Source organism: Balaenoptera physalus, assembly GCF_965194825.1.
Source record: "Balaenoptera physalus genome assembly, chromosome: 2".
Classification (NCBI taxonomy): domain Eukaryota; kingdom Metazoa; phylum Chordata; class Mammalia; order Artiodactyla; family Balaenopteridae; genus Balaenoptera; species Balaenoptera physalus.
The window spans coordinates 88450808-88469468 of record NC_138883.1 but is presented as its reverse complement, the minus strand read 5'-3'; the positions used below and the strand labels follow the sequence as shown (position 1 = coordinate 88469468).

The 18661-nt window shown below is 40.0% G+C and overlaps 1 protein-coding gene across 1 annotated transcript; it reads left to right on the top strand.

The window, feature by feature from the left end:
- Positions 1 to 29: 29 nt before the first annotated feature.
- On the top strand, positions 30 to 14994 carry GATM (glycine amidinotransferase). Its single transcript, XM_082450148.1, has 9 exons — positions 30 to 199; positions 1689 to 1907; positions 7694 to 7889; positions 8756 to 8946; positions 9925 to 10062; positions 10201 to 10365; positions 11652 to 11715; positions 12177 to 12293; positions 14257 to 14994. Exons 1-9 carry the CDS (start codon positions 131 to 133, stop codon positions 14367 to 14369), a joined length of 1272 nt encoding a protein of 423 aa, XP_082306274.1. The 5' UTR covers positions 30 to 130; the 3' UTR covers positions 14370 to 14994.
- The last annotated feature ends 3667 nt before the right edge of the window (positions 14995 to 18661 follow it).

Genomic DNA, 18661 nt, shown 5'->3' with positions numbered 1-18661 from the left:
CCGGGGCGGGGCGAGGCTACAAAAGGCCGCGCACCGGGACACCCTGCTGCGGGCGCGCTCTCGGGGCACTCGGAAGGAGGTGGCCGAGCGCTGAGAACAGTCGACTTGTGGACCAAGCGGGCGCGAGGCGATGCTGCGGGTGCGGTGTCTGCGCGGCGGGAGCCGCGGCGCCGAAGCGGTGCACTACATCGGGTCTCGGGTGCGTGCGCCGCCGCCTCATCGGGCGGCCGCGTGCTCTCTTCCCCCTCTCCTTCCCTGGCTTTCCCCCGCCGGCCTTGCACGACCCTGTCCTTTCTGGGCCCCCTTGGAAGCTCGTCTTCAGGAGCCTTTGCCGGCTGCCGGAAGCTTGGCGGTGTCCCAGGGGAAGGGGGCGTGCGTTGGGGCCACACCCAGTGGGCACAGCTGCGGTCTGCGCGCCTCGGGCTGCGTTGGCCGTCAGCGCGGGGGGCGCCGCCCTCCCCAGCCGGAGGGGGCGAGGGCGACAAGCAACACCGATTAGTGAAAAAGGGCGGCCTTTTGGCGGCTCATCGCTATGGGTGGGCAGAGAGTTGGGCATGCGTGTACCGTGGATGGACTGGAGAAGGGGCGAAGTGGGACTCGGGGACGGAGGAGGAGCGAGCAGGCTCATTCCAAGTGTAACGTGGAGTCCTGAGTCGCGAGAGGAGTTGGAGCAAATTCGGTCTGTACCCAGATTTCTGCCCGGTCCTGCCCTCCGCTTCCCTGGTATGGAAGCACGCGCCTGCAGCAAACCCTCTCTAGCTCCTGGGACAGGAATAGCCAGGCAGTTTGGTTTCCCCCAGCAATTGGCTTCAGAACAGCTGTCACTCCCTCCTGCTTTTTAGTCTCCACCCTGGCTCCCCTCCTGCCTCCTTCCTAAGGCTTTTCACAGAACCGGATAGAGATTTGTGGGGTTGAGGTTTGCCCAGTGTATGCGGGACTCTCCCTGCTCTAGAGTTTATGGGCTCTACATTTTCAAAAGCCTTTCTTTGAAGTTCTTAGATCTCCTTCCTAGTTGTTTAAGTTTGTACCTGGGTTAGTTAATCCTTATCTTGGCTAGGGTACTGTGGACCATCTGTAAAATAAGCCCATGGCACTTGGTCACTCTCTCATAATTGCAGTGCCAAATAATGTGAAGTGTGTGTCAGTGAGGACGAATTGATGGTTTGAAGCTGATTATTCTGAAAGATAAAGTCATTTAAAATGCTTCTATATTTTCATTTGCGTGGGGGCGGGGGGAGAGGATCCTAACACTAGTAACCTTTGGTACTGAAAGGGACAGGAGGCTCCCTCCCCCAGCTGGACTTGGCAGGGAGATCCGGAGCCACTGTCTGTAGTTTTCTGGGAAGAAGGGTGACCCATCATCTGCAGAAAACTTGCTTAAGGCTTGATTGCAGAAAACCATTCCGAGATATAAATGGGGGTGTATGGTCTTTGGGGACAAAATCTTCTGAGAAGTTTTAAAGAGTTATACCAATTAACATAATAGATAAAAAGATAATGTATAAACAAACACAAAAGTAAAATCTGTAACCCCACTACCCACCTATCCACTAACATCTCGGTTTACATTCTCCTAAAAGATTTTAAATGCCTGGCTGTGTTATCCTGGGTTTTCATCCCACCTCTACTTCCCCCTCCCCCAAGTACTGTGCAGGACCACACAATAATCTTTTCTTTGTTCTTGGAAGCTTGGAAGAACTGTAACAGGATGGGTGCAGCGAACTTTCCAGAGCACCCAGGCAGCTACGGCTTCCTCCCGGAATTCCTGTGCAGCTGATGACAAGGCCACTGATCCTCTGCCCAAGGACTGCCCTGTCTCCTCTTACAACGAATGGGACCCCTTAGAGGAAGTGATAGTGGGCAGAGCAGAAAATGCCTGTGTTCCACCATTCACTGTGGAGGTGAAGGTAAAGCCGGGGTTTCACATGTCTGAGCGGGTTCATTCCTCATGGTCTGCAGTCTGGCTTCTGCTCCCACTCTCCTCTGTAACTGCGTTCACTTTAGCTTACCCAAGACCACCCAGATCCAGTGGCTGATGATATCTTACTTGGCATCTCTGCAGTATTTGACACTATCTACACCAATGATTACTCCCTCCTTCAGGTTTGGGAAGACTGTTTCGGGGGATGGGGGGGATATTAGTTCTTTCACTATTCCTCACATCTTCCTTTACGGTCTGTAATGTTGGGCTGAACAGAATTTCACTGTAGCTGTTCTCATAGTTTCCTCCCACCCCTCCACTCTGGTCCAGATCTCTCTCCTGAATTCTGTCCATATGAACACGTTAAATTCCTTGCTGGATATTGCCACTGGACCTCAGACATGGCACATTTGAGTTCAGCTGCGAGCCACTCTGCAAAACTGGGACGTTCTTCATTCCTTCCTTTCAGTTTTTGGCATTCCTATTTATTCAAGCTAAAACTTTTATTTATTTCTTCTTCAGTCACATCCTCCACATCCATTCTCCAAGATCGAACAAGTCTTTTATCAAAATGAACCTTACCTCCATCCCTCTGCTACTGCCTTAGGTCAGGATCTCATCTACTGCCTGGACTATTGCAGTTAACTCCTAACTGGTCTCCCCTATTTGCTGTACTCTCTAAACCACCTCTAGCTTCTAACAGAGTAATTTTTTAAAACCCAAATTCAATATTGTTACTCATCTGCTCCTATCAATCCTCTATTTTGCTAGCCTCTCTCCTCTAATAATTTCACCCAGGTTTCAGCAGACTTTATAAGATAACCATATAAACAGCCAAATTAGACTACTACCAAACAAGCCTCAGGCCTTTGCTCCCACCTAGAAGTCTCCCACCTACCCTCCTGCACCTTTTGTCTGCAGTTTAAACCTCCCCCTCTTCCTACCACCTAGTTCCAGTGGCACCTCCCACAAAGCCTTCCAGGACTTCCCTGGTAACAAGTAATATCTTCCTTTTTTTAAACTCTTAGTGCTCTTTATCTGCAATATTTTTATGACCAGAGTCTCTGTGGGCTGGTATTCCGGTTATATACTGCATAAGGGTTCCATCCACACTTCAGATGCAGCTTAAGCTTCCATTAATAATGGGTTACAAATATATCTTCAGTGTACTTAAATTCTTCCTGAATATTAACATTTTTATTTGTAATGTGGGTTGAGGAAATAAGTTCTGTTACATCACTGTCATCATCATCAGAAATGTTGCCTACCTTGTATCAGGGCTCCAGAGTTATTAGCACAAAAGAACTTGCTTTCCATCTGGAGAGGTATGATGTTTATTATATAGAAATGAAGACTAATACTAAGTATCTTATGGCAACTAGCGTAAGGCAGTTGAATTTAAATACCAGGAGAGCTCAGGGAAAAGCAATGACCAAATGCTGGATAGTTAGGAAGTCTTCTTCCTAAATGAAGAAAATAATTCTTGAGTTAGACCTTGAAGAGACGGTAATAGAAAAAGTCATAACTTCTTCTAGTTGTTCTGAAACTACCTTTGGTTTTGATATTTGAAATTTGATGAACAGATTAATTTATGTATCATCCACATGTTTTAAAAAGGCACGATCTTTTAAGTCTTTTCTTGAAAGGAAGTCCCATCCCCTAACCACTTTAATTGGGTGGAATTAAATTTCAAATTCAGGCAATAGTTTATCCTTCTATTTGTCTTTAGAATAACTGACTTTTATATCATGTGATCTTACGGAATCAGAATTCTAAGACATTATTTTGAGTTCTTTGTCACTTGATCTATGATTTTAGATTTTGAAATTTCATGGACTTTTGGAAGGTGCCAGGCTGAAGTCAGGAGATCAGGATTGAATTAGGTATTTGATAAAAGCTTATTAGCTAATCTCAGTTAATCAGCTATTTGACCTTGTGATCTTGATGCCACAAATTTCTGGGCCTCACTAAAATGAAGATATTAAGAGGGTTGCTATCTACCTAATGAGATTAACTAGGAAGGTAAAAGGTTACATGTTACTTATTTTTAAAGGACAAAACTACAACTCATTATAGTTGTACGGATGCAATTTGCCAAGTGTGTTGAGGGTATAATGATTGTAGATAATAGTAGCTTTAGCAGTATTGATTTCATTCATTTGTCTGGTTATTTCTGCTTTATGACACATAAGAAACTAGGTATCGAGGGAGAGGAAATTAAATCTAAGACATGCATGGCCAACTAGAAGGTCTTACCTTCTAGTTGGAGAAGAATGACACATATATTAATCAGTTTGGGACCAATGAAATATAAAATAACGTAGTAAACCATTTATAGGCAGTTAGAGCATACGATATGTTGGAAGATGTAAGTGCTAGAAAAATTTTATGGGAATGAGGAACATAGTTGTCAGGAAGCACAATTTTTGAAAGCTATGTGGCTTTTTATTCTGCAAACATAGTGAATACTTTCCATCAAATATCTGCTTTTTGTTTTGCTTTTGTCTTTTTTTTCTAAAGCCCTTGATAAAAGGACCTTTTAAAAATACAAAGTCGATTGGGATGAATTGGGAGATTGGGATTGACATATACACACTACTATATATAAAATAGATAACTAATGAGAATCTACTGTATAGCACAGGGAATTCTACTCAGTGCTCCGTGGTGATCTAAATGGGAAGGAAATCCAAAAAAGAGGGGATATATGTATACGTATAGCTGATTCACTTTGCTGTACAGCAGAAACTAACACAACATTGTAAAGCAACTATACTCCGATAAAAATTAATAAAAAAAATACAAAGTCGATCAAGGTTAATGTAATATAAGTTTGCAGCTGGATAAATAATGTTTCTATTGAGATTTCCTAGCCTTCCAAAGACAGTATTTAAAATTCATTTGGCAAACACCCCTAAAGGATTTTAGGCTCTGAAAGACTATCAAGTTTCTAGGAATGCAGCTACGTGTCTGCAACAGATTATTAAAAACATCACATGCTAAGCATTTAATATAGTGTTTTCTTATCTTGCAGACACTTGGTAAATGATTGCTAACTTATTTAGCAGGGTTATAAAGGAAGTGTAAATAATTTCCAACTATCTCTTGGAAAATGTAGCCTGGCCTGATCATTCAGACTTTGTCCAACCTTAGCCAGAGTATGAACTATACAAGAGAATTCACACTTGTTCAAATAACTTTTTTCTCCCAGGAAAGTTTACTTTATATTTATCAAGCAAGCTTCACTCTGCACAAATAGTCACATGGGATACTTTGGAATGTGTCCAGCAAGAAAACATGGCTGCACAGCAGAAACTATTTAACCCAGTGTTAAATTTTCAAAGACTTCTTGTCCCCTCGTGGGCTGTAAGAGATGTGCCTGGCATGAGAAGGAGGAAGTGGTGAATGGATGAGTAGTACCAGGATGTCTGAGGGGAATATAAAGAGTCGTTATTATCCTCTCCTCTGGTTGCTACTGCAGGACCTCCTAGGAGTACAAAACAATAGAGTGCTCTTGTTTTGTTTTGTTTTTTAAAAGAGTGGATTGATCTTAACAAGCAATCAAATTTTTAATTGATAACATTTTTCATGGGCCAGAAACTGAGCTTATTGTTTACCTATAGATCTTCAAAAATAAAGCAACTAACTGATCATTTAGACAGGGTTTGGCAAGGTTTTTCTTTACTGGGCCCGATAATAAATGTTTCAGGCTTTGCAGACCATAGGTCTCTGTCACAACTACTCCACTCTCAGCTCTGCCACTGTAGTGCAAAACCACCACAGGCAATATGTAAATGAGTATTTCTATGTTCCATAAAACTTTATTTGCAAAAACAGGCAGCAGTCCAGATTTGGCCCGTGGACTTTAGTTTGCCAGCCCCTGTTTTAGAGCTTCACTGGCATCTCCCTGTTTGCTGAAGACCTGTTTTTCAGATTCTTATTCCCTCCCCAGCAGGCTCAGCTGCAACCTAATTGATGTGAACCTAGGTACTGAACTAACAAGAGGCAGGTCTGCTTCCATATGTTTGATATTTATCAAATAAATAAATATTGAGGTGAAAGTGGAAGTAGAGACATATAATCTGGAAAAGACATGGTCTTTGACATTAAAGAGCTAGACATCTAGATAGTCTATCTCATTACCCAGTTTCCCCTTCTTTATGGCACTTATCACTGTCTGAAGTTATCTGATTTATAATAATGGAAACCTTATCGGACATGATTAGGACTAGTGGTTGGTTAATCAATGATATAAGGAAACATTTTAAAAACACCTGCTTTAACACAGACCTACTAGAGAATGGACCTGAGGATACAGGGAGGGGGAAGGGTAAGCTGGGACAAAGTGAGAGAGTGGCATGGACACGTATACACTACCAAACGTAAAATAGATAGCTAGTGGGAAGCAGCCGCATAGCACAGGGAGCTCAGCTCAGTGCTTTGTGACCACCTAGAGGGGTGGGATAGGGAGGGTGGGAGGGACGGAGATGCAAGAGGGGAGAGATATGGGAACATATGTATATGTATAACTGATTCACTTTGTTATAAAGCAGAAACTAACACACCACTGTAAAGCAATTATACTCCAATAAAGATGTTAAAAAAAAAAAACTTAAAACATATAAATGTACGTTGCTTTGCCAATCTTTTGATGAAGGTCCAAGGCTTTTTCTTAGCATTTGGATCTTCTGATTGGAATTCTGCTTTATGTGTCTTGATAAATTATATCCATGTGCGTCTCCTACATTTCCCAACGTAGTTTTTAATTTGACTGAGAACTTTGCACATGGAAAACAATCTGAATGAAGAATCCTTCCAGACTTTTCCACTTTTGAAAACCAGTCTTTTATAGTTGTTGTACCTACCCTAATTCAACAGTAATTTTTAGCAAATTGATTGAGCCTTTTTAAAGCATTCAACTGCTTTCCATTCAGTTGTCTTTTAAAATGCGTATAACCCTTGGACACTTTCTAAATGTTAAGTTTTTTTTCAGCTACTTAAAAATTTGGGGATTTGCTTATCAAATCACTTCTTTTTATGGTGAAAGGACCTGAAGCACTATGAGAGCTTAGACGGATTGGGGAGAAGAGAGGTTGGTGGGGAGAGACACTTTGGCAGGGAAGTGTAGGAAGCACTAAAGGTAGACTTGCACCGCTGCACAGGTTTGCCAAGTGGTGATTCTGCTGAATGAGAAAATAATCAGTAATGGCTTTTTAAGAGAAACAAAGCATAGTTGAGAGTATGTCCCTAACCTTTAAGGGAGCAGTGTCCTATTTTCCTACAAAGTATCTTGAAGTGCTGTTTTTTAGACAGAATTCTGGGATGCCTGGGTAGCCCATGGTTTTATCTTCGTATAGGTGTGCTTTTATTCTCTTAAGCTATTTTGTTTGTTCTCTTATTTGATTTCATTGAGACTGTCTAATGGGAGCGTCCATGTCCTATTTTGTCTATGAAGCATGTAAAAACTGGCCCAAGAGCATTCCAAGTCCATGTGAGGGCAGACATGCTGTGTGTGGTAAGGCACATGGTAAGATCTCAGGCAGAAGGAACAAAAGGTCTCAAAACATCCAGAGAATTTAGAGATCTTCATTCAACAAATACTGAGTGTCTTCCCACAGTCAGTGTGCTTGGTTCTGGGGATGAACACTGCACCAGGTGTGGTCTCAGTCTCAATTCCATTAAGTTATACAAGTAATTGTTCACAACCTATGAATCTATCTTGAGCTGTAATTTTTTCCTGTAAGTATTTCACTTACTTTCTTCTGGTTCTAGGCCAACACATATGAAAAGTACTGGACTTTTTACCAAAAGTATGGGGGCCATCATTTTCCCAAAGATCATTTGAAAAAGGCTGTTGCCGAAATTGAAGAAATGTGCAATATTTTAAAAATGGAAGGAGTGACAGTGAGGAGGCCTGACACCATTGACTGGTCCTTGAAGTATAAAACTCCTGATTTTGAGTCTACGGGTAAGTGATGTTGGATACTTAAACTGCTAGAGTCTTAATTTTTTTATTTCTCTCCATATGTAAGGAGAAAGCTCTGATTTTTTCTCAGAGATCCCTTTGTTTTAATAATCCTTCAAAACTTTAAAGATTATTTAGGAAGTTTGGTTCTTTTTTGGTAAGACTTAGATGTACACATTCTAAACTCCATTGTAAATCTAGAATTTCCTTGAAAGAAGCAGTTTTTCTAAACTTCATGAGCATTTCCTTACATAAGACCAGTGGATTCCATTTAATTTTCCTCAAGAACAGAAATTAAAAGGGGAACAGAAACATTCCCATCTTATTTTTAACTGACACTGCTGCAGGATTGTTTTTGTGCCTGAGTTCAGTGTGTTCTTTTTTTTTTTTTTTAATATTTATTTATTTATTTATTTGGTTGTGCTGGGTCTTAGTTGTGGCAGGTGGGCTCCTTAGTTGCGGAGTTCGGTGTGTTCTAATTTACAGTTGTAAGTGATCCTTGGCCCAATTTTCATCTTGTGGTACTGATATTCCCTGAAAAACTCTGTTAGGAGTTACAAAAGGGGAAAACTTGGTGGTTCAAGATCTCTTTGAACAAGAGATGCTTCTTTTTCTCTTTTCTTCTTCCTTTCTTTTCTTTTTTTTTTTTCTGTTTGGCCTGGCTTCACCATCCCCACACAGAATTCATGTTAACAGTCTAGCATGTATCATTTAATATTTTTTCATTTGCGTATAATGATATACATATACACATATAGGTTTTCTGTAATTTTTATTTTTTTACCAAAGAATGAAATCACATTATATAGACTCTTCTGTCTTGGAAGTTAGCATCACTGAAGTTGCTCTGGAACCTTCTGGCCTGACAGGTTTATATGGTGCAATGCCTCGAGACATCCTGATAGTTGTGGGAAATGAGATTATCGAGGCTCCCATGGCCTGGCGCGCTCGCTTCTTTGAGTACCGCGCATACAGAGCAATTATCAAAGACTACTTCCGCCGCGGGGCCAAGTGGACAACAGCTCCTAAGCCCACAATGGCTGATGAGCTTTATGACCAGGTAAGTCCCCAATTATGGGAGAGCTTATTAGTAACTTTTCTAAATAATCCACAGAGACTGAGAGAGTCTCTGATACCTTGTATTTATTATGTATTTCAGAAGCTGAGATCACCTACTTTTCGAAAACTGATTGTTTTATGATGAAAATAAGAGTAAATGATAAGTGATAATAACAGTAATAATAATAGCTAACACTTATTGGTGTTTACCATGTGCCAGATCTTGAACTAAGTACTTTATTTACATCCTCAGTCCTGTTTATTTTTCACAACAACCCCATGAGGGAGTAGTTTCATTCCATTACAGGGAGGAAAACTTGTCTAAAGGTGCACAGCTATTCATTGGTGGAGACAGAACAGTCACTAGGCTGAACTCCAGCCTCTTCTAGAAAAAGAATTTGGTCTGTAGGCCATATTCACAGTGAAAGGAAGTATATGTCTCTTATTAGATCACTTACTATTTGATCACTTATAGAAAGAATCAAAAAATGAAAATTTCTTTAAACCCTTTATGGGTTTAAAGACAGAAGTAAGTAATGAATCTATTACCCAACCGCACACCCAATCAAATTTGGTAGGGGATGCATGGCATCGCATTTTATGGTATGAGTTAGGCTCAGGGCCAACTTCCTTTTTCAAATGAACAGAATGACTTCATCTTGCAGATTTTCAATACTGTAGATAGGCACATAAATCATTGTATGGGTCATGGAATGTTTTCAGTTTCATTACTGCCTCTGTACCACTTGCTTCCAAGTATGAGGAACTTGTCATGCCTAGTTTTTTTTTGTTGGTGGTTTGGTTTATTTTGGTTTGCTTAGCATGGGCCTACATCTTCCCATGCATGTTTCAGTCTAGAACAGGGCAGTAGTATTTCAGGAAATGATGATGTTGAACTAATTTTCTTAGTAATGAAGGCCCTATCAGTCATCTCCTCATGAACCAAGGCATTGTGTGTGTTCATTCTTGTTCCAATTAGGATTACCCCATCCATTCTGTAGAAGACAGACACAAATTGGCTGCTCAGGGAAAATTTGTGACGACTGAGTTCGAGCCATGCTTTGATGCTGCTGACTTCATTCGAGCTGGAAGAGACATCTTTGCACAGAGAAGCCAGGTTGATAAAGGCTACCTGGGAAATTTCTCACTTTATTATATTTTAAATTTCTGAAATTAAAATATTTTCATCCTATTTTTAGTTATCTGAACATACAACCAAATCTTTATAGGTTTATGTCTCCTTTTTTATTTTCAGGTGACAAACTACATGGGCATTGAATGGATGCGTAAGCATCTCGCTCCAGACTACAGAGTACATATCATCTCCTTTAAAGACCCCAATCCAATGCACATTGATGCCACCTTCAATATCATTGGGCCCGGTCTTGTGCTTTCCAATCCTGACCGACCATGTCACCAGGTAGGGGAGTTCTTAGGACTCTGGAAAATCAATAGAGTTCGGCAACTGAAGGAATTGCCACTATTATTTTAAGCACTTCCGTGATTCCTAATGGTTCTAAATGACAGATTCAGCAATGCTCACGTTATTATGATCAAACATTGGATTGCTTATGTTATATTTACTACAAGATGTCCAACACTCAGAAATATACACTATAGCCGTGATAATTAGTGTAGTGCCATCAGACTGACTTTGGCTGCTTGCTGCTGTCAGAGCCTCAAGTTTGTGCGTATGTGTGTGTTTTTATTGAACAGAGTGGTATTATCTCATAACTTGCAGCCGAGGTTCCTCAGCAGATGAATTGCAAACAAAATGCTCTCTGCATGTCTGGGGTAACACCACTAGGTAGTGGGTGTCTTCTTCCCTCTCCAGTGGGGCCCCCTTCAGCCAGGCCCACCCTGCAGGGGAGGGGCAGAACCACTGCACTGCAGCAGGTCTATCCCCCCTGCAGCCTCCTACTTCTGCCCGCTGCCCCCTACTTCCAGTTGGGCGGTGAGTGATTTTGTGTTATTTGCTGGGCTGCAGTGCGCCGTTGCAAAATTCACTATTTTACCACATCACTGTTCATTTCTAGTCTATATATTTAGACCCAATGACCAAGATTCCTTATTCACTTAATTTTAATTTATTTATATATAATTTATATAAATCAATTATATATATTATTAAATATTTATTTAATACCATTTATTGATATACTAAGTGGGTATGTGAACTAGGGATGGTTGGGTTATAATAGGTCACTAGGGACAGTTATGGTTCTTTGGGAGGATATTCCTAACATCTGTCTTTATACCATGGTCACAGACGCAAAGTGACAGACTATGAAGTGGATGGACTATGGGATTGACATAGTCGTATTTTGTTTTCTTATAACTAAGTAATAGGAAATATTTTCATTTTCTTTAATGAGAATTTCTCAAGGAAAATATCTTTGTGGTCTTTTAAAATCTCTGAAACCTGTGAAAAGCACAAGAATAGTTTTAAAAGCTTTAACATTTCTGTTACTTTTTAACTTTAATCTGGCAATCTGAGGATTTTGTGTACATTTTAACTACGATTCAGACAAAATCATCCAAATGTTTTGAAATTTTAATTTTTTAATTTTGGCAGTTGAGAAGACAGCTTCTCAAAAAGAATTATTAATCATAAGGGCTATCAGAGACCAAGAATGATAAGAATAGTATCTATAGATTTAAGCCTCTTTGGGTTTGGGGGGTTTTTTTTTTATTTTGGTCTTGCAGATTGATCTTTTCAAGAAAGCAGGATGGACCATAGTTACTCCTCCAATACCAGTCATCCCAGATGGTACGTTTACTTTTGTATACTCATAGCCTAAAATAATTACTTCAGTGGCCAAGAATCTTTCACCTATAGACAGCAGCCTGCATATTAGCAATTTAGAATATTTCCCTGGTAAGCAGTAAACTGGTGCTTGGCACTACGGGTACTAGAACAAGGCTGGACTTGTGTTCACAACCTCTCCTTCCATAGAAAATGAAAATGAAAGTACAGGAAAAATCAGTATAAAACAATATCACAGAAAGCAAGAAATGGCTTTTTAAAGACAACAAGATGAAATTCAAATGTGTAATGAGTATGGATTGATTCATAACATTTACAGATAGTCTTAAGATTAAAATAAATTTTCACAGGGAAACTGAACTATTGAAAGAATTGAGCTGTCACTTGAATATTCTTCACTTCTGAATCCTTGCTTTAACCAAGAATAACAGCAGACATGATTTAACGGTTATTGCTATTTTTAGATCACCCACTCTGGATGTCATCCAAATGGCTTTCCATGAATGTCTTAATGCTAGATGAAAAGCGTGTTATGGTGGATGCCAACGAAGTCCCGATTCAAAAGATGTTTGAAAAGCTGGGTATGTACAATAAATGAAACATGTTCATATTCAAAAATATTAAATGAGAAGAAATGACATGCTAGGTCTGATGTATGATTTATCTAATTAAATTTCTGTTCCTTTTAGAAGCACCAAGTTATTATTTCATAGATGGACAATATATTTGTTTTCAACAATCACAACCTCAAAAGGTTGGAGATGCATCCCAGGCTCCTTAGACACCCCCTTAGCAATAAGTTTATCAATCTTCTGTGACTTATCTAACTTCCTGGTGCCCAAGTGTGGAGAACTACCCCTTTGCAGATGAGCATATAGATGATTTGGCCCTTCGCCAAATAAGAAATTGTTGGGGTCCTTTAAAAGTAATTTAATTGTCATTACATATTTTAAAGGACGTATAAGGATACAGATATAGAAGTGACATATGTGTGATAAGCACTGTGAACAAAGTAATGAAATACAATAGAGGATGTCAGTAAATCATTTCAGCTTCCAACTAAAAAGCAGAACTGGTTATTACTTGGGTGGGAATTTGCTTATCGTGGTATTCAAAATTTAGACCAGTTATTCTATACTGAGAAAAGCGTTGAAAGAATTTTCATACGGCTATTATTAGGGTGCAGAAGTGTGTGTTTATCACTATCATTCTACTTGACATATCCTAAGTGTCAAAGCCAGGCGGTACACTTGTTGAAATCAAGTCATGTTTTGATTTATGTCTTATGTTTCAGGTGTACTACTCAGAAGATATTGTTTGCCCCTTTGAAACATCCCTCTTTAATGAAGTATCAGTTTAAAAAGATTAGCCCATTAGTTTTAGATTGAGCCCAATCTAATGATTTCACCCCTAATGCTATCCCACTTTTTTTTTCGTGGCTTTTGTTAAATAAGCCAATTGCTTGGGTTCAGTTTCCTTGTCCATTAAGATTTTATTGTTTCTCAACTTAAAATATTATTAAGTACCAAATATTTGATTTATAATTTTGTTTTTAATAAAGTCTTTTTGAACATAGGAACTTGTTAAAACAAATTAAATTCTCTCCAATTCAGGGTTAATATGGCTCTAGCCATCTGACTAAGATAGATATGTCTTTCTATCAGGAAACCCATGCTCATGGTTAAAAGCCCACTTCTTATCCCAAGCCCACTCCTGAACCCATGTCCAAACCCTATTTTTACTCTTCAAAGCCCTGCTCAGTCTTACTTTCTCATGAAAGGCTTTCCAGATGACTCATGCTGCCTTTCTAACTATACCAATGGACCCTTTAGCAACTCTGTAGCTTAGCTTTCCTCTCAAAATAATGGATTCCTCGAGAGAGGAGAATAGATTTTCTTTTTAAAACCCCATTATGCCAAACACAACAGATTCTTCCAAAATACCATTGGTTGACTGGGCCATGTACAGCATAACCATATTAATACAAATGGTGCTGGATTAAACTAATTGCCTGAGTAGCTTTGATACCTGTATGACCATACAACCCAGATGAGCTCTGTTCCATTGTTTCCTTAAGGTGGGCTGGTCAAGCTAATTGTGTTAGATAAACTCTGCTTATACGTGGGTAGGTAAAGTCAACTTTTCAGGTTGGCTAAATTATACTTTTCTTACTAAATTGACGTGGTAAATTAGAAACAGTCTGACAAAGTAGTTAAAGCATAATTCTAAAAGGCCTTGAAATTTTACTGTTTGGATTGTTTCTGAACGTTTGTCAGATATATCCGCTCATGAAACCTGTTGACTTGTGAATAGTCAATAGAACAAAATAGACTTCAGAGTCTCTGCTGACTTTCTGGTGAAGGTTTTATATTAGCAGTGGAATAGATTAGATGAAATATAATTGATGAATAAAACTGAAAGACTATCCTGGGGTGGACTTAAGGGTTAGAACCACAGGGTTCCTACCCATTTTTAGGCTCATTTCTATAGAAGAATCTTCATGTGAGTCCATCTAACTGGCCACGTCTCTCTCTTTCCATGCAGGTATCAGTACCATTAAGGTTAACATTCGTAATGCCAATTCCCTGGGAGGAGGCTTCCACTGCTGGACCTGCGATGTCCGGCGCCGAGGCACCCTACAGTCCTACTTTGACTGACCAGGCCTGCTGGGGCTTGGGGCTTGGCCTCAAATAAACCTAGGAAGCTTAGGGATAAGGTTCATTCTCCTGCTTTAAAAAGTGCATGAACTGTAGTGCTTTATACAATCATATCCATAACAGGGGTCTTAAGCCTGGTTTATTTTTGTTACTTTTCTTTGATAAAAGGAAAATAACCTGTGCTAGATCTTACTCTCTTCTCCTAAATTTTTTACTGTTTGGCTTCAAGCATAAAAATTTGGTGAATGTCTACCAAAACAAAAAATTAGTCATTTGAGTAACTTGGCTACTAATACATTTAACCATCTACCTCTGTTTTTAATTTTCTTTCCAAAAGGCAGCTTGAAATGTTAGTCCTAATAGTCACTTTTTTTTCCTTTTTGCTAAACTTGTGAATGTTTGTATCACTTCTTTTTTCTAAATAAAAGACTCAGTATGTACACAGATGTTATAGAACCAGTAATTGTCTCTTTTTCTAATAAGGAATTTTGGTAATTTTTAATTTTTTGTTTTAAAAAATAACCTAGACTATGCAAACATTTAAGTGACTTTTCCATGAATATTTTTAATATTCTCATCTCAACATTGGTGATATTTGCTATTAAAAACCTTTTCATACAACTTACCTCATTTCAAGTGATTTATTTTAATCTCTTTTTTCTTCTCTGTCCAGAATTCTAGAGGAATATTTAGTGCAATAGGATATAACTATCAGTTCCAATTCCTAAATTTTGATGTTCAGTATCTAATGGATACATTGCATCTTTGGTAATCTAAGATTTGTTTACAGATGTGCAAATTATTTGAAGCACAGACTTTAAAAGCATTAAAAAAAAAACTAATGGAGGTAAAACCTACATGCGATGTGAAATAATTTTAATGTCGGATACGGTACATATATTTTTATTCTAATAAACTTTTGTGTTACAGAATGGGTTTTATTAGAGTTTGGCATCAGTCTAATCATTTTAAGCATAAGTAAATTATGGGAATATAGCTCTTGGAACAGTGTTCTAATGCTTTGAATTAATCAATATATTCACCTCCAGTAGATAAAAATTTAAACCTAATGCTTGTGTTCAGAAATGTTTAGCAGAGTCAGATTTTATTTATTAATTAATCCAATCAGTCAACAATATCTGAATGTCTTCTGAATATAAGGGACTAATCCTAGGCCCCAGAAGAGGAAAAAAGTCTCCATTCTCTAGATACTCAGTATTTTGACCCATGAAAAATCTGTGGGGTGGGGATGGGGGGAGGTGTGCTTTGAAGTGGTCATGGGTTTCGACCATGCCTTTGTAGCCTAGTGTCTTTTTTCACACACCACAGAAATACCTGCCCATTCTACGCTCGACTGAATCCTGCTTAAGAAACCTTACAATCATGTGGATTGGTGCACACTTAGGGGATATATTCCCGGGTCTAAATACTACTCTGCAATTCTATTACACACCCCTCCACATTCTCCTCAGTCTGAGGCTATTCCAAACCTTCACTTTGTTCTCTTATCTGATCATATTGTTTCATTTTTCACAGAGAAAATAAGAGGCCGTCAGGTGTCAGTTCCGTCAGCTTTTCTGCTCCAATTCTCTATAGATTTACCTGCATTTGCATTCCCTGGTTAAATTCTCTCTCCTTGCCTGTACCAGCTAAGCTTCTAAAGAGAAAAGTCGGGTCTTCCTCTCATCACTCAACTGTACTTGTCAACGCTCTACAAAGACACTTCTCTCACTGCTGCAGAGAAAGAGGTGAACCTTTTGACCAGGTCTAATCCACACAACTGTCCTTAGATTCTAATCTTTCTCTCCTCTTTCAGGAACTGGCTTCATCAGTTATCATCTTTCTTATAACTCCAGCCTCTGTGTGTGTGTGTTTTCCCTCAGCAAACAGTCATGTTCAAAATAATCTTCAAAACAAAAACTATCCCTCTGGCAATGTCACTGTCCTTTAGAGCTCAGTTTCCAGAAAGAATACATCTACTGATATGTCCACTTTTTCACCTTTTATTTACTCCTCAATCTCTTGCTATCTGATTTGTACCTTATTGCTTCAGTGTACTGCTGAGAACCCTGACCCAAGTGTCATTTCCAGTGGACACAATTCAGGCCTTAACGACCATTCCTTTGAATGTCTCTCCTTTTTTGGGTTTCTGAGATACCGCTTTCTCCCATCTCTTTTTGATTTTCAACCTGCTCCACTGGATTGTCTTCTTCCTCTGTTAAGGGTGGATGTCCACAGGGTGCTTCCCTGGGGCCTATTCTTCTCTCCTGGATCCTACCGGGTTATCTCGCCTGTGCACAGGTCTTCCCCTCTGCATATCCACCAGTAATTCCCAGAGGCTACGTGGGAGGGGAGGCCCTAAGCCTGGACCTTCTAGTCTAGGCCTGGCCCTGAGCCCCAGGTCCTGTTCCCAACTGTCTGTGGACATTATCTGGATGTGCAAAGGCATCGCAGGCTCAACACTATCACAACTGACTCAGTTGGCCAAGCCATCCTGGACTCTTCCCTCTTCCTCATCTCATCGTGTCTCTTCCATTGGCCTTTTGCATGGTTATTAAATAAGACAATTACTTCAACAAAGATAGCTCAACTGAATGATTTAATAAAGTCTCTGTTTTTAGATCCTTGGCACTGCTTGTGGGTGTCCCCTCTTGTCAAAGTTGTGGAGGAAAACAGAAGCAGCCTGGTGTCCACCACACAACTGCTATCAGGTTTCTTTTCGTCATCCACCAGTCCTGCAACCTGGTGGTTTCTCTGGTGTCTGTAGCAGGCAGAAGGCCCACCATTTGCCGCTTTAGAGTCATGGTTTCCAGATCACTTGCCAACAACTGCAGATTGCCATTCTTCCTAGGGAACACCAAGCCTTTTGTAACTCGATGTCTAAGGAAACAGCTGTGCATATTAGGACGAACCTACTGTCATAAAAAATGAACTAAATTTAAATAAAAATATCTAATATTGCCAGGGCAGGTCTAGTTCCTAGTAAAAAGCAAGGTATTCCTTTCAGGAATAGCCTTTTAAAAATAAAGTTCAGGACTTCCCTGTTAGCGCAGTGGTTAAGAATCCGCCTGCCAATGCAGGAGACATGGGTTTGAGCCCTGGTCCGGGAAGACCCCACATGCCACGGAGCAGCTAAGCCCGTGCGCCCAACTATTGATCCAGCGCTCTAGAGCCCGTGAGCCACAATTACTGAGCCTGTTTGCCACAACTGCTGAAGCCCGTGCGCCTAGAGCCCATGCTCCGCAACAAGAGAAGCCACTACAATGAGAAACCTGCTCACTGCAACGAAGAGTGTCCCCCGCTCGCCGCAACTGGAGAAAGCCCGTGTGCAGCAACGAAGACCCAATGCAGCCACAAATAAATTAATTAATAAATTAATTTTAAAAAAATAAATAAACAAAAATAAAGTTCATGGATCTGACCACTCTAGTGTGTTAACTTGCAACTACATAGGAATACCACCCAATAGTTCAGAAGAATGTAAAAATACACTACCTCAGATTTTTTTTGGTCAACTTTTTGGATGTAGAGGATCTTTTTTTTTGAGAAATTAGAAGAATATGAAAAACACTTAGATTCCCATCACAGTGCACTAACAGTAACAGTTAAACGAGGTTTGACTGCTAAAGTCTCATAGGACTTAAAATGACAGTGCTTATAAATCTATAGTTTATTGCAGGAAAAGGACACAATATAGCAATAGTATTAAAGTAAGGATATGCATCACAGCCAAAGGCCATCTCACAGCAAAGAGTCCAGGGCAGCCAAGCCTGAGCTGCATTTGTTAGCCCTCTGTAAGGGCTGTCTAGACACACTTTCTCAGATCTGGAACCACCAGTATGAGCATGGACCATCTCAGAACCAAGGAGCCCAAGACAGAGTCTCAACCAGGGTTTCTCATCCCCTGTTGGTCACGTGGGCATATACTTGCTATGTAACCAGTTCCAATGACAGAACCCACTGGGTGTCTCAGACCAGGTGCAAGTCAATTTCACTGTTATCAATAAACAATGTCAACAGCTTGCCCTGAAACTCCTCCCACCCATGGTTACAAAACAGCACTAATAATCAGTAGACGTTATGCCTGGACCAGAGGTCAGTGTCAGGTGGGTACATTTCTTATTTTAGTAAAACAGTTCGGGCCAATTTCAGGTCTGCAGGAATTAACCCTCATAGCACGGTCTATCCCCCTCATCCATGGTCAAGTCCATTTTAGGACAAAATGGTCACTGTTGGTTTGAGAGCCATTACTTGCTTGATGATATATAATCAAGTAGACGATCAAAATGTAC